The following is a 13,592-nucleotide window of genomic DNA, read 5'->3' on the forward strand; positions in this document are numbered from 1 at the left end:
GGAGAAGGGCTAAATAAATTATGGTATATGAATGCTATGGAATTCTATTATTCTATAAGAAACAACCAACAAGATGATTTCAGAGAGACCTGGAGAGACTTATAGGAACTGCTGCTGAGGGAAATGAGCAGAATCAGAAGATGATTAAATACAGCAACAACAATACTATACTATGATCAATTCTGATGGACATGGTTCTCTTCAACAACGAGAGGATTCAAACCAGTTGCACTTGTTCAATGAAGAAGAGAGCCATCTACATTGAGAGAGACAACTGTGTGAACAAAGTGTGGAATACAACATAACATTCTCACTCTCTCTGTTGTTATTTGCTTGCATTTTGTTTTCTTTCTCAGTTTTTCTTTTCCTTCCTTCTTGATCTGATTTTTCTTGTGCAGCAAGATAACTGCATAAATATGTATATATATACTAGATTTAACATGTGTATTTCAACATATTTAACATGTATTAGACTACCTGCCAGTTAGGGGAGGGGATGAGGGAAAGGAAGGGAAAATTTGGAACAAAAGGTTTTTGCAAGGGTCAATGTTGAAAAAATTATCCATGCATAGGCTTTGTAAATAAATAAATAAATAAAACCAGATAAATGAATGACTGGATAGACAGACAGACACAGACAGACAGACAGACAGACAGATAGATAGATAGATAGATAGAGATAGATAGATACATGAATAAATAAATAAAGCAAGGGAATGGCTGAATAAGTTATGATATATGAATATAACAGAATATAATTATGCTATAAGGAAGGATGAGCCAGGCTGAATTCAGAAAAGCCTGAGAAAGCTTATATGAACTGATGCTATGTGAAGTGAGCAGAACCAGGAGAACATTGTACATAGTAACAATAAGATTATATGATGCTCAATTATGACAGACTTAGCTTTTCTCAGAAATACAGTAATTCAGGACAACTCAATAGACTTGGGCTAGAAAAGGCCATCTGCATCCAGAGAGAGCTACGAATACTGTTTATGAATTGAAGCATACTATTTTCACCTTTTTTGTTGTTTATTTGGGTTTTTCCCCTTGTGGCTTTTCCCTCTTGTTCAGATTTTAAATGAGTACAGATGTATAACCTATATCATATTGCTTAGTGTTTTGGAGAGGGGGCAGATTAGGAAGAGAGGAGAAAAAAGTTTTGGAACTCAAAATCTTATAAAAAATGAATGTTAAAACCAATCTTTACATGTAATTGGAGAATAAAACACTATTGAATATTTTAAAACAAGCAAACAAAAGTATAGGAGAGTCCAAAGAAAGGATACATTGAAAGGGCTATTTTACACGTCAGATACTAACTCCTCTAAGAAGTCCTCCCTCATCTCTTGATCTGTTAAAGCTCCCTTCTCCTCAGATAACCTTTTGTGTGTGTGTGTGTGTGTGTGTGTGTGTATAATATGTAAAATATGTAAATAGTGTATCTCTTCAGCAGATTTCACCCTTAAACTAGATCTCCTGATTGGAGTTTTTAGCCCAGATTACCATTTCATGAATCCCCACCCCAGCAAAGCTCACATGACTCCTGGCTTGACTTACTCTTTATGCTTACTTTCTTACCTCCTCTCTAGCAGCCTCATATGGATGAGGGTCTCCTCTGCGCTCCAATGGCCCTTTATGCACATTTTCCACCTTCCTCATTAGAATATCATCTCCTTGAGAGCAGAGTTCTTCTTGCTCTTGTCTTGGTATCCCCAAGGCTCAACACAATGCCTGATCCAAAGTGCTTAATAAATATATTAACTAGCTAGCTACATATGGAGGTGTAGAGTATGTTCAGAACCTCTGGGGTGAAAGCAGCCAAGCCATTTCCAGGGCTGCTCAGCCCCCTTTAGTATTCCCCTCTTATTCAACTCTTACCTGTGGCTCCAGGAAACCATGGTATGTTCAGCAGTCACATTCCAGTATATATTGCCCAGCATATGAAGGCTTCTTTTGGTGGAGTGGGTGGATGGGAACACTTCGTTCCAATGGCCATGTGTGGGTCAGAAACCATTAATAAAACAACTAGATAGATCTCTAGAAGCAAAGCAAAGTTTATTTACATCCCTGAGAACAGGCATCTCACCCATTGAGCAAACAATCGAAGGGAGGAGGCACCGTAGGGGGCAGAGTCGGTGCTTTTATCCCTATCGCAAATTCCCCCTCCCACCACTGACCCTCATCCTTATTGACTGAGGATCTTACATTCTAAACCCGGGAACTATCCAAGAAATTGAACTTGACCAACAAGTACATAGTTGCCCATATTTGGCTGAAATAGGGAGGATAACAGGAAGGGGGTTTAAGTATGCCCTTAGGGGGATAACAGGGAGGGGATAGCAGGAAGGGGCCTTTGTCCTTAAGAAGATAGCAAGAGGGGCTTTTGTCCTTAAGAAGATAGCAGGGAGGCGACACTTTAAGTATGCCCTTGACTTAATGCTTAAAGTCCTTCAGGCCTACTCAAACTTTGAAATAGATGAAACCTAACTTTCACAACTGTCTTGAAAGATCTCACCTTATCTCGTTCAGCCATGAAGGAGGTAAAGGGGATGCTGTGGAGTCAAGGTCAACCACTGCATCCCAGGCTATTGCCAGTCATTCTCTTACCACTGGACTTGGAGAGAGAAAGGGACTTTGAGTGACTCTCTCACTTCAATGCAGTGTAGACATCACCTGCAATTTCATCGGCTCTCTTCAAAAATGAAAGACAAACACTGGTCCCCAGCATTTGGCAAATGCTTCCTGAAGTCAATTCTGAGGCTTCTGTGTTACTCTCAGTCTGGTCCCAAACATATTTTCTAACTAATGTAGACTGATATTGACAAGTTCACCTGAATTGAGAAACTCAAATTGCTCTGTGAACCCCACAATGTGGATTTTTCTTCAACAATCCATTCTGTGCCATTCTTGCCCATGTTTGCCACAAAAGGTCAATCCACGCTGCTGGAGGCCTTCCTTCACTTCCTGTGGTGGTAAGGATGGTGGTATAATAGTAATCATAGCAGTAGCAGCTGCAACAGGAATCCTATGGTTCACAGCTAAATGGAAGTTTTCTGGCTTACAAAGCACGGTTCTCACAGTACCACTGTGCAAATAATGCAAGTATAATTACTCTTATTTTGTCTTGGTTTTATGTATTAATTCAATTGATTTTTACACATAATTTTATTGATCTCATCTTTAATTTTTAGGATTTCCAATTTAGTATTTAACTGGAGATTTTTAATTTGTCCTTTTTCTAGTTTCTAGTTTCTAGTGTCTAGGATGGGTCTGTATCCCAAAGAGATCAGAGAAAAGGGAAAAGAACCTAAATGTGCAAAAATAGTGATAGCAGCTCTTTTTGTGGTGGCAAAGAACTGGAATAGAAAGGATGATCATCAATCAGGGAATGACTGAACAAATTGTAGTATATGATTGTGATGGAATACTGTTGTCCTATTTATTAAGAAATAATGAGGGGAGTGGTTTTAGAAAAAACTGGGAAGATTTGTCTGAACTGGTTTGAAGTGAAGTTAATATTATCAGCAATACTAGCAATATCAGGACACTATATATGGTAATGTCATAATGATTAACAACTGGGAAAGACATCATTCTGATCAAGTCAATGATCCAAGACAATTCAAAAGACCCATGAGAAACATGCTACTCATCTCCAGAAAGACAATTGGTGGATTCTAAGTAAAGATCAAAACACTCTTCTTTCACTTTATTTTTCTTGATTGTTTTTTTTCTTTTGCAAATGGATATTTTAGAAATATGTTTTTTGCATGCCTCCCATAAAATGGGCATTGTATTTCTTGCTTTCTTGATAGATAAGGGAGAGGCTGAAGAGAAGGAAAGAATTTGGAACTCAAAATTTTTAAGAAATGAATGTTCAAAAAGAGAGAGCAAAAATAGTCTCTGAAAATAATTCACCCTTTTAGGAGAGCAAAACAAATTGGCCCCTGGGCTCTCCAAAACATCCCTCCCCACAGCCAACAAAGTGGTTTTCCCAAAGTCCAACTTACATCATGTCATTCTATTACTGTAACTCCAATCATTATCAATAAGATACCTCTGGAGTGAAACATAATCTCCTCTTGTGTACTCCAAGCTCTTTCCAGCTTCATCCCTTATTCCTTTTCCAGTCTTTCTTTGGATTGCTCTCCTTACCCATTCTATAATCCAAAAAGACTGCTCTGGCTGCTGGCTGTGCCCCATCTCTCAGGCCACATAACCGGTGCCTGAAATGCTCTCCCTAATTCCAACTTTTAGAATTTGCAGTTTTCTTCCAAATTAAGCACAGGATTCATGTTCTCAAGTGGCCTCCCCACTAGCTATTAGTTCCTAACCCTCTCTGGTTACCTTCCATCCACTCTCTATGCATTTTCTATTTTTACCTATTTACCTATTTGGATTTTTACATATATTTACATATGGAATGTAAGCTCCTTGAGATCAGGGACTATTTTTGGTTTTTCTTAACATCTTCAATATTTGTCACTGTGCCTGGTATCTGTGATGCTTCAATAAATGCTTCTTGGTTTATTTTTCTACAAAATTAAAATCAAAAATTCATGCTCTAGAAAAGAAGAACTAAAATAAGTGAATTCCCCATGAAAATTTGTATTTTATTTTAAGTAATCATAAATCCTTGCATGTTTTAAATACAAGGAATATTTTAAACTCAATATTGTAAAATAATTTGCTTTGTAATCAAACAATACTACATTTAAGACATCTGGAGGTAAACACTGAATAGTATCTAAACTAACCAGTCACAAATCATTGAAGCAAATAACTTTGTCTCAAATGTCCTTGTCCTATATAAATGACTCTAAATTATTCTAAAAAAAAAAAAAGCTATGTGTAGTTTATAAAAGGGGACTGGTGAGGGAAATGATTTTTCTTCTTATAAAAATACTAAAATATGCACCCAGTCTCAGCTGCAGCTTCTTTGAAATTGCATTAGTCTTCTTTAAGTAAACATATATGGGGCAGTTAGGCAGTCAGGACAACTCATCTTCCAGAGTTCAAATCTGGACTCAGCCATTTACTAGCCGTGTGTCCCTGGGCGAGTCATTTGATCTGATATTCTCGATCTACTGAAGAATGAAATGGCAAACCACTCCATATCTTTGCCAAAAAAAAAGCCCAGAGTCAGACATGACAGTAAAACAAAAATGAAAGATATTTTAATCAGTATCATTCAATTCAATAATCATTTGTGAAGTTATCTGTAGCATACAGGGCATTGTGCTTGGCACGGGGAATATAGACCAAAAGAAAATAATCGCTGCTCTCACAACCTTGTGGTCAAGAAGATAGAAATAAAGTGAAAAGATAAGGAAAGCTAGTTTAAGGAGGATGATAACACCAGAGTGGGAGAGGCGAGGATGAGAAGGACATAAGATCAACTATTATAGGAAACTCTAAGAGAGATAAAATATTTCCCTAAAACTGTTTATATGAGGCTGTAGTTCTATAGTGAGACAACCAGATAAAGAAATATTCACATGAAATAGCCCAGAAGCCACCCACATTTTCATTCTCAGAGTCATAAAGAGCCAAGAGTCTTTTCCCAGAATACGGCTTTGGGATTCTTGGGACAAAAATGATCTGACATTGTGTTCTCTCCAGGTTTTCAGAAACATTCTATTAGCATGAGATGAGCAACAGCTCCAATGGTTCTTTCAGTCTGTGTCAAGAGGATAATGAAGGTACATTTTCCAAAGGGAGTACTTATTTGGAACTGCCGCTTAGAAGTCCATGTCCTGTCCCTGTCACCTTCTAATAGCTTTCCTGATCCAGCATCTTCAGCAGACTAATCACAGAAGCTTTTTCACATCAATGTGCTTTTAGAGCAAATTGTGGGGTATAACTGAGAGAGACACCGAATTATAAGTACTTTGAGATCTTTGGGTGAAAGGAGAGATCAACTTAATAGAGCCATCTATTATCCTTTAGAAAACTTGTCATACAAAAGAAGTTAATTGAGTTTCTTTGTGAGGTTGGAATAAGGGACTAATAAAGATCAGGGTGTCTCTATCCTGGCTTGATGAAACCTCTCTCTGGCATTAAAGGGAGAAAAAAATAGCTAATCCTGCAAAAGTTTGTTTGTTCCAGTGAAGAGGAAAATGTTCCAAGTTAGAGCAGTGGGGAGAAATGAACTCCTCATCTCTCTAGTGTGGTTTGGCTTATTGAGTCCATTGCATATTGGCTAAAGCTTCTGTAACTGATTTTGGAAGCAGTTTTTACTATAGAATTTTGGACTGAGAATCAACCACTAACTCAGAGATTGACCATTTATAACTATCAGAAATGTATGTGGCATATCCAAAACAACCAAAATTCTTTTGCAAAAGAGATTTTCAAGCACGCCAACAATCGACAATAAGAAAATAAATGTTGCCTGAGCATTCGGTGGTCACAAGAATTCCATCTGATGCTTCCCAAAGGGAATCACATAAAAATGCCTTATCCTTAGTTAGAAAACCATCTCCCAAGATGAGAGCAAACAGAAGTATCTGCAAAAATGTTCAGTGGAGTCAGCAAGATTGCATGCCTTTAGAAGAAGAAAAATAGCTGGCAGCCTATTAATCAATACAAGTCAAACATCAAGTTTTAACTTTTCATCTATCTCTGTCCATCTTTCATCACTCTCTACATGAAATTCCACAGAGGAGGTAGGCACTCTTACAGCACTGGTAGAACTGTAAACTGGTCTAATCATTCTAAAAATAAATTGGACTTATGCCGGAGAAATGCTATTAAGTTGGCTCAGACCTTTTGAAATGTCACTGCTCAGAGAAGGCAAAACAGAAAAGAAAAATCCCCATCCATATGTAGCAAAATATTCCTGGCAGTGCTGTTTGTGAAAGCAGAGAATTGAAAACAAGATGGGTGTCTGTTCATTAGAGAATGATTAAACATACAAGTAGACTGGAGTGGGAAGGGGTGGAACTGTGATACAATGCATTCCAAAGGAAAACAAAAAAAGAATGATGCATATGTTAAGAGAACTGATCTCTAAAGATCCAGATGGAGGAAGAAGAATCTCTCACTCAACAATAAAAAAAAAAAAAAATGGTTGAAAAATGAGGGATTATTACTGGAATCAAGTATTTTTGTGCAATAACAAAGGATGACTAAAAGGAATTCAAAGAAACACTTCTTTTTCATATGAAGATTCATATGAAGTAGCAAAAAGAGAATTAGGCAGAGCCAGAAAAACAACATACACAGTAACATTATGTAAATGAAAACAACCCTGAAAGGCAGGCTAGTGCAGGGTCATTTGAATGACCAGTCTTGAACCCAATTTCAACATGACAACAAAATATTGAGTATGGCCCTGTGCTCTCAACACTTTACTCATCAATCTCGTTTGACTAATTTTCTTTGTTATGAGGGCTGCTTCAGGGTGTAGGTTGGAGGGATATTAATGTCTATGAGGGAGAAAATAAGAAACCTACACAACATTTCAAAAGGAATTAGTGTTAGATTAGATTACTCCCCAAGATCCCTTTGAGCTCTAAATTTGAATGACAAAAGTCACTTGCTTATTCAATTGCTTATTAAAAACCAAAACAAAGTCAAGAGAATATTGGTTGGATTTTTCTTTTAAACTTTATCAGAACAATAAGACATTAAACTCAGATAATATTTACAAGCAATAGTGAAAAGGATCTCACTGGGGGAAAAAATTCTTGCTGGCTCAAGTCTGACCCAGTAAGTTATGACATAGGCATAGGGCCTCAAAAATCCAAACTCTATTCAACAAATCTTGAGTGTATACTCTTCATAAACTTGGTATTCAACAAAGAGCATGTAATCTCTTTTAAAGCTATACTCTTCAGGTGTCTGCCTCCTTCACTAACACTGCGCATTTCATCCTTTTGGTTCTGTGGACCTGTGAGCCAATGCCCCATGGATGGCCACTTAAAGAAAATGGAAATGATGTATGTGTTAAGAGTATTCAAACCTAAACATCCAAATTGGAATGGGAGGGGAAAGTCTCATATTTGTGAATTTTAAAAGTAGCTTGTAAATTTCTAAATTTATATCTGATATTAAATTAAATTGCAGAATTTTTTTAAAGAAAAAGCTAGTCACATTGAGTAAATGGGCAGTAAATGATAAAGATGAGACTGCTAAAGTGAGAAAGCTGCTCTCAATTCTTGCTTGTGTACATTAAGTGCTCCTGAATTATCTCATCCTTAAGAATCCTCTATTTTACAATCTCCAAAAGCTACTCCTTCTCCCATCATGAAGAGGAAGGGTTGAGGCTAATATCAATAGGCATTTTGAAAACTCTCAAGGAAAGAGCTAAGACTTTCAACTAATGAAAGATGAGATAGCTGCATTCTTGTGAAATTCCTTCCCACAGCAACCAGAAATTCAACATTTTCTAAGCTACTCTGATTATACACTAGGGATTCTTGAACCTCCACTTCTGTTTGGGTTCAAATGCCATCAAACTCAGTGGGATTCAAACGATTAAGCCCATGCTGGTACTAGTAAAAGGTTGACATTTCTGAGAAAAACAACTGGGCTATCTATCTAGGCAATAACCCAGCCTGGGAAAGAAGTGACTCCTGATTTCCTGAGATTTGTTCCTTACAGATAGTTATTTCTGATTACTGTAAAAGAAGAAAATATCTTTCCCCTACAATTTAGAGAGCGTCTGTGGACATCATGCTGTGACTTATTAAATTATGTCTGCCAAATCCATTCATTTGTCTTCTATCTCCCATTCGTAAAAAGTCCAATAGGTTTCATAGGGCAGTTATTCATTCCTAATTTCCTCAATAGCATGTGGCTTTGGAACTGTTGGGTCACTAAATAACATATTAGATAATGTCTCCATTTTCTACCATTTCTTCATCTTCCAAAAGATCTATCTGGAAGCAACATCTTAGTTCCTAAGAGGTGAAAACTTACAATCCATCTCTAAGAACAGGAAAAAAATTATCTTTGGTGTAACTTTGTTTTGAATAAATGTCAAAATTGCAAAGAGCCTAAACTCACAATTGGAGGGCTTCAAAAAGCTTAGAGATGGATGGAGAAATGTTATTTAAATGCCTATGGCATAAATTCTTCCAGCCCCTCTCCCACACTAATCAGGCAGCTAGAAAGCCCAGTGGATAGAACACCAGGTCTGGAATTAGGACGTTCAGTTCAGTTGTTTTTCAGGAACATCCAACTCTCAGTGAACCCAGTTGAGGTTTTCTAGGCAGATAGCAGAGTGGTTGGCCATTTTCTCCTCCAGCACATTTTAGAGATCAGGAAATTGAGGATTAAGCTACTTGCCCAGGGTAATACAGCTAGGAAGTGCCTCAGACTAGATTTGAACTCAGAAAGAAGAGTCTGCCTGACTCCAAGCCCAGTGCTACTCAGGAAGACCTGCGTTCAAATAAAATCTCAAACATTATCTTTGCTCACTTCTGTTTCCTTTTCCTTTTTTGCATTTTTTTTATTAAAGTGCTTGATTTTTAAAACATACATGTAGATAATTTTCAACATTCACCCTTGTAAAGTCTTGTGTTTCACATTTTTTCCCTCTCTTCCCCCCACCCTATCCCCTAGATGGCAAGTAATTCAATATATGTAAACATGTACCATTCTTCTATACATATTTCTACAAATATCATGCTGCACAAAAAATATCAGATGAAAAAAAGAGAGAGAGAAAGAAAACAAGATGCTAGCAAACAACAATAAAAGTGAAAATACTATGTTGTGGTCCACACTCAGTTCTCACAGTCCTGGGTGTAGACAGCTCTCATAAGACCATTGGAATTAGTCTCATTGTTGAAAAGAGTCACATCCATCAGAGACGATCATCGTATAATCTTCTTGTTGCTGTGTACAATGTCTTCTTGGTTTTATTCACTTCACTGAGCATCATCTCATGCAAGTCTCTCCAGGCTTCTCTGAAATCATCCTGCTGATCATTTTTTATAGAACAATAATATTTCAAATATGTTTATTTTTCAATAAATAGAGGAAATAATAGCACCTAGCTCCCACGGTGGTTGTGAGAATCATATGAGATAATAACTGTAAAACACCTGGCATAGAGTAAATACTATAGAAGTGTTAGCTATTATTAATCAAAAAATAACAAAAAGCAAATGAAAAAACTCTTCCTAATCCCTATGTAATCTATGTTTGCATTATCAACAGATTCGATTGAACTATGCATGAGCCGTCATAAAGCAGCAGCAGCAAGAAATGAAATGGGACAATGCAAACCCAAAGAGATTAATGAGCTGCTTCTTCTCCCCCAGTAACTCAGTGTCTTACTCCTGGGAGCCTTTTGGGGGTCTCTTTTATTCCCAGAACCTCATTAATATTTACCTAAGGATAGGAAGAGAAGTGAGTAACATGCAAAAAAGAAATTTCAAAATTTTCCTTGCACATTTCAAAATTCTGCAGCAAAAGACTTATACAGCAAGAGTAAAAAGCTGTGTGTCCACTATAGAAAATATGGAACCTAAGGACATGGAGTGGAAATGAGCCTCAAATTGATATCTGTAACCACACTGGGCTGATGTTTCAATTGATAATAACTATCAGGTGATCTTTAGTACAAATTCATAACATGGACCAGCCCTTTTAAAATTACCCAGAAACCAATGCAGTAGGATTTTTTTTTTTACTTTTTCATTAGAAACAAATGTCACAAATATACACACCCAATCAACCCAGAGCTACCAATAGCGTTAGAAATCTCATTTCACGTAGGTGGTGGTGTTTCGGGAAATCATCATTAAAACTTCTACTAAAATAGACTTTTCAAATAAAAGCTTTGAATCTCATTGTAATCGCCCTTGTTTGGCGTCTCCAACGACACCCCATACGTCAAAGATAAATTCATCTGGAAATGCAAAGTCTCCAAGAGCCTCATCCAGTGCTACGGCAAATTCATCTGGATTCAACTTGTCTTTTCCAGCTTCAAATATTGTTGTAGCTGCCAAAAAAAAGAAGGGAGGGGGGAGGAGGAGGAGAAAAGAAAAAATTTTAAAGCATTCTTTGGAAAAAATAAACATCAAAGATCAGGAGAGGAAAAAAGATGGTGATTTGGTCAATGTTACACTAAGTACAACAAAACAGACTAGGAACATTTTGATTCTAGGATTGGTTATTCCAATTATTTTGTTTCTATTGTTACTTAGGATTATGAATTAAGAAGACCTAAAGAAAAAACTTCTTTTTCAAAAGCAAAAAAAAAAAAAAATTTCAATTAAGGCATCAGACATTGTAAATAACACAAAACTAATTATAAATAGACAACTGGGTTGGGATTAAGTACAGAGGGTACCATTGGGCTTGGAGTCAGAAAGACTCATCAAACCCAGCTATGTGACTGGGCAAGTCACTTAAACCAGTTTACCTTGATTTCCTCATCTGTAAAATGAGCTGGAAAAGGAAATGGTGAACCACTCCAGTATCTCTGCCAAGGGAATCTCAAATGGGGTCATGAGGAGTCACACAACTGAAAAACGACTCAACAGCAACAAATTTTAAACACTCTAATTGCAGAAAAATTCTGTTCTTCATAAACACATGAATGAGTGTGGGGGATAAAACATTCTGGATATTCCACGAGGGAGCAGGGAAGCAAACATAAGGAAGCAGAGAATCACGCCCACTTCTCTCAGCATGTTGTTAATTGTGGAAACTGTATTGGACTTGTAGGGATTTGGGAGATTTCTAGAGATCTAGGAAACTTGTAGGGACTTGGGAGGATGCCAAATTCAAATCTCACTTCGAACATTCACATAAAGTGTGTGACCCTGGTCAATCACCTCACCTCACAAAGCCTCAGTATATGTTTCTGTAAAAGGGGCCAACAATACTTGTACCACCCATTTCCCCAGGATCATTAAGAGAATGTAAGAGAAGACCATTGCAATCTCCAAAAGTGCTTAGTGTGGCTACATGTTGGCAGGTTTTGTTCACAGATATTAACTGATTTGAGCCTAAAGGATGCTTTCAAGTCTTTCAGGAAAGATATGTGTCTCTCCACAGCCACCTAAGATAAACAAGAGCAGAAAAAGCTTCTTCTTAGAGGCTATTTCCAGACACTATTCAGGAGGTATGAGGGCAATCTGTTAGGTCACAATTTGTTCGTCCCCCATGACATGACTCCTGCCCTCTTCTCTTTAGGCTTTCTCCTTTCCTTGAAGACGCTAACTCTAATGGATTCCACAATTTTCTCCGAGAATGACACAATCTCCATCTTTACCCTTTGCTTCTTTCCCAGTCTCCAGATCCTCATTTTTCCCTGCATCCTGGATACCCAAAGTGAATGTATTCAAATCATGCCTCTGATACTTATTGCCCATCTCAATGTGGGCAGATCATTTGGCCACTGTGGATGAAAGAACTGGACAAGATGGCTTCTCAGGTCCCTTCTAGCATGAGCCTGGGATCGCAGCCTGGATATCCCATAAGCAGCTCACTCCTATTCAACAGAATTCAACTTCGTTTGAAATCAGAGGTCCCTAGCTCCCTTCCTGTTCTGCCACTTACTATGTGTGTGACCCTAGGCAAGCCACTGAATCTGTCTCAACCAGTGTCCTCATCTGTAAAATGAATTGTTAAGACTTAAGAACTCCAATGACCAGCCACAATTTCAGAGGTCCAATGACTAAGCATTCTACCCACTACTGACAGAAAAGTGACAGACCCAAGTCACAGAATAAAATGTATGTTTTCAATTCTGGGCAATGTGAGAACTGATTTTGTTTATGTTTGTTTGTTACAAGGGCTTTGTTCTTCTGTGGTCCAGTTGGCAATGGAGTGGCAGAAGAAGAGAGATGAGGTTTAAGTAGCAAATTAAAAAAGAAATAAAAGATCACCCATCTTTAAAAGCATCTTTTTAAAAATACACCAAAGAGAACAGAAGGCATCCCAAAGAGGATGGCTTTGAAAGTAACGTATTGGATTTGGAACATTTTTTAAGCACTTTGGACTCATAGAGACCTGGAGTTTCATCTACAAAGCTTTTTTCCTCTTCTGTTATGTATATGGAAATGCTGATTTTATTTGATGTTCAAGTCAGAAGAAAATTAAATAAATCAAACAAGTTAAATTTGACAATCTCCAGGTCTTCAATTCCACATCAATGATTCAATGAACATTTATCAAGCTACATAAATTCAACATGAGCTCACATTTCCCTTCTCTCCCTGTTAAACCAATCCTTTTTACAGTTTTACAGAACCCCTGTAGTCCTCTGGACTGCTCCCTCTTCCAATCAGGCCTCAAGGCTTTTGGATTCTGCCTTTACCTTGTTTCTCCTTACTAGTCCCATTGCCAGAACTCCCCTCCCTCATTACCATCTCCCAATTCACCTATTCTAGCACCTGTCAATCTTACAGCTCTGATCCTATCACATACCCATACAAACAAAAGCCACATTATTTGAGGTGTTCCACAATCTGATCCAACTAATTTGTCCAGGAACCTGTGACTGGATTTCAGGGACCTATGAACTTGGAAAGGAAAAATACATCTTCATTTTACTACCCTTTAGCTGTAATTTAGCACCATCCTACAATTTTGGATTTCCTTTTTTAATTCTGAGAAACACA

The 13,592-nt window shown here is 37.6% G+C and overlaps 1 protein-coding gene across 1 annotated transcript in view; it reads right to left on the bottom strand.

The window, feature by feature from the left end:
- Positions 1-2,036: 2,036 nt before the first annotated feature.
- The window catches only part of GIPC2 (GIPC PDZ domain containing family member 2), an 80,506-nt gene continuing 68,950 nt past the window's right edge, over positions 2,037-13,592 (bottom strand). The window contains exon 6 of the mRNA XM_051999356.1: positions 2,037-10,963. Within this exon, the coding sequence (XP_051855316.1) occupies positions 10,809-10,963 (155 nt within the window). The 3' untranslated portion in view covers positions 2,037-10,808. The remainder of the gene's footprint in view (positions 10,964-13,592) is intronic.

This window comes from Antechinus flavipes, chromosome 4, assembly GCF_016432865.1.
Source record: "Antechinus flavipes isolate AdamAnt ecotype Samford, QLD, Australia chromosome 4, AdamAnt_v2, whole genome shotgun sequence".
Classification (NCBI taxonomy): Eukaryota; Metazoa; Chordata; class Mammalia; order Dasyuromorphia; family Dasyuridae; genus Antechinus; species Antechinus flavipes.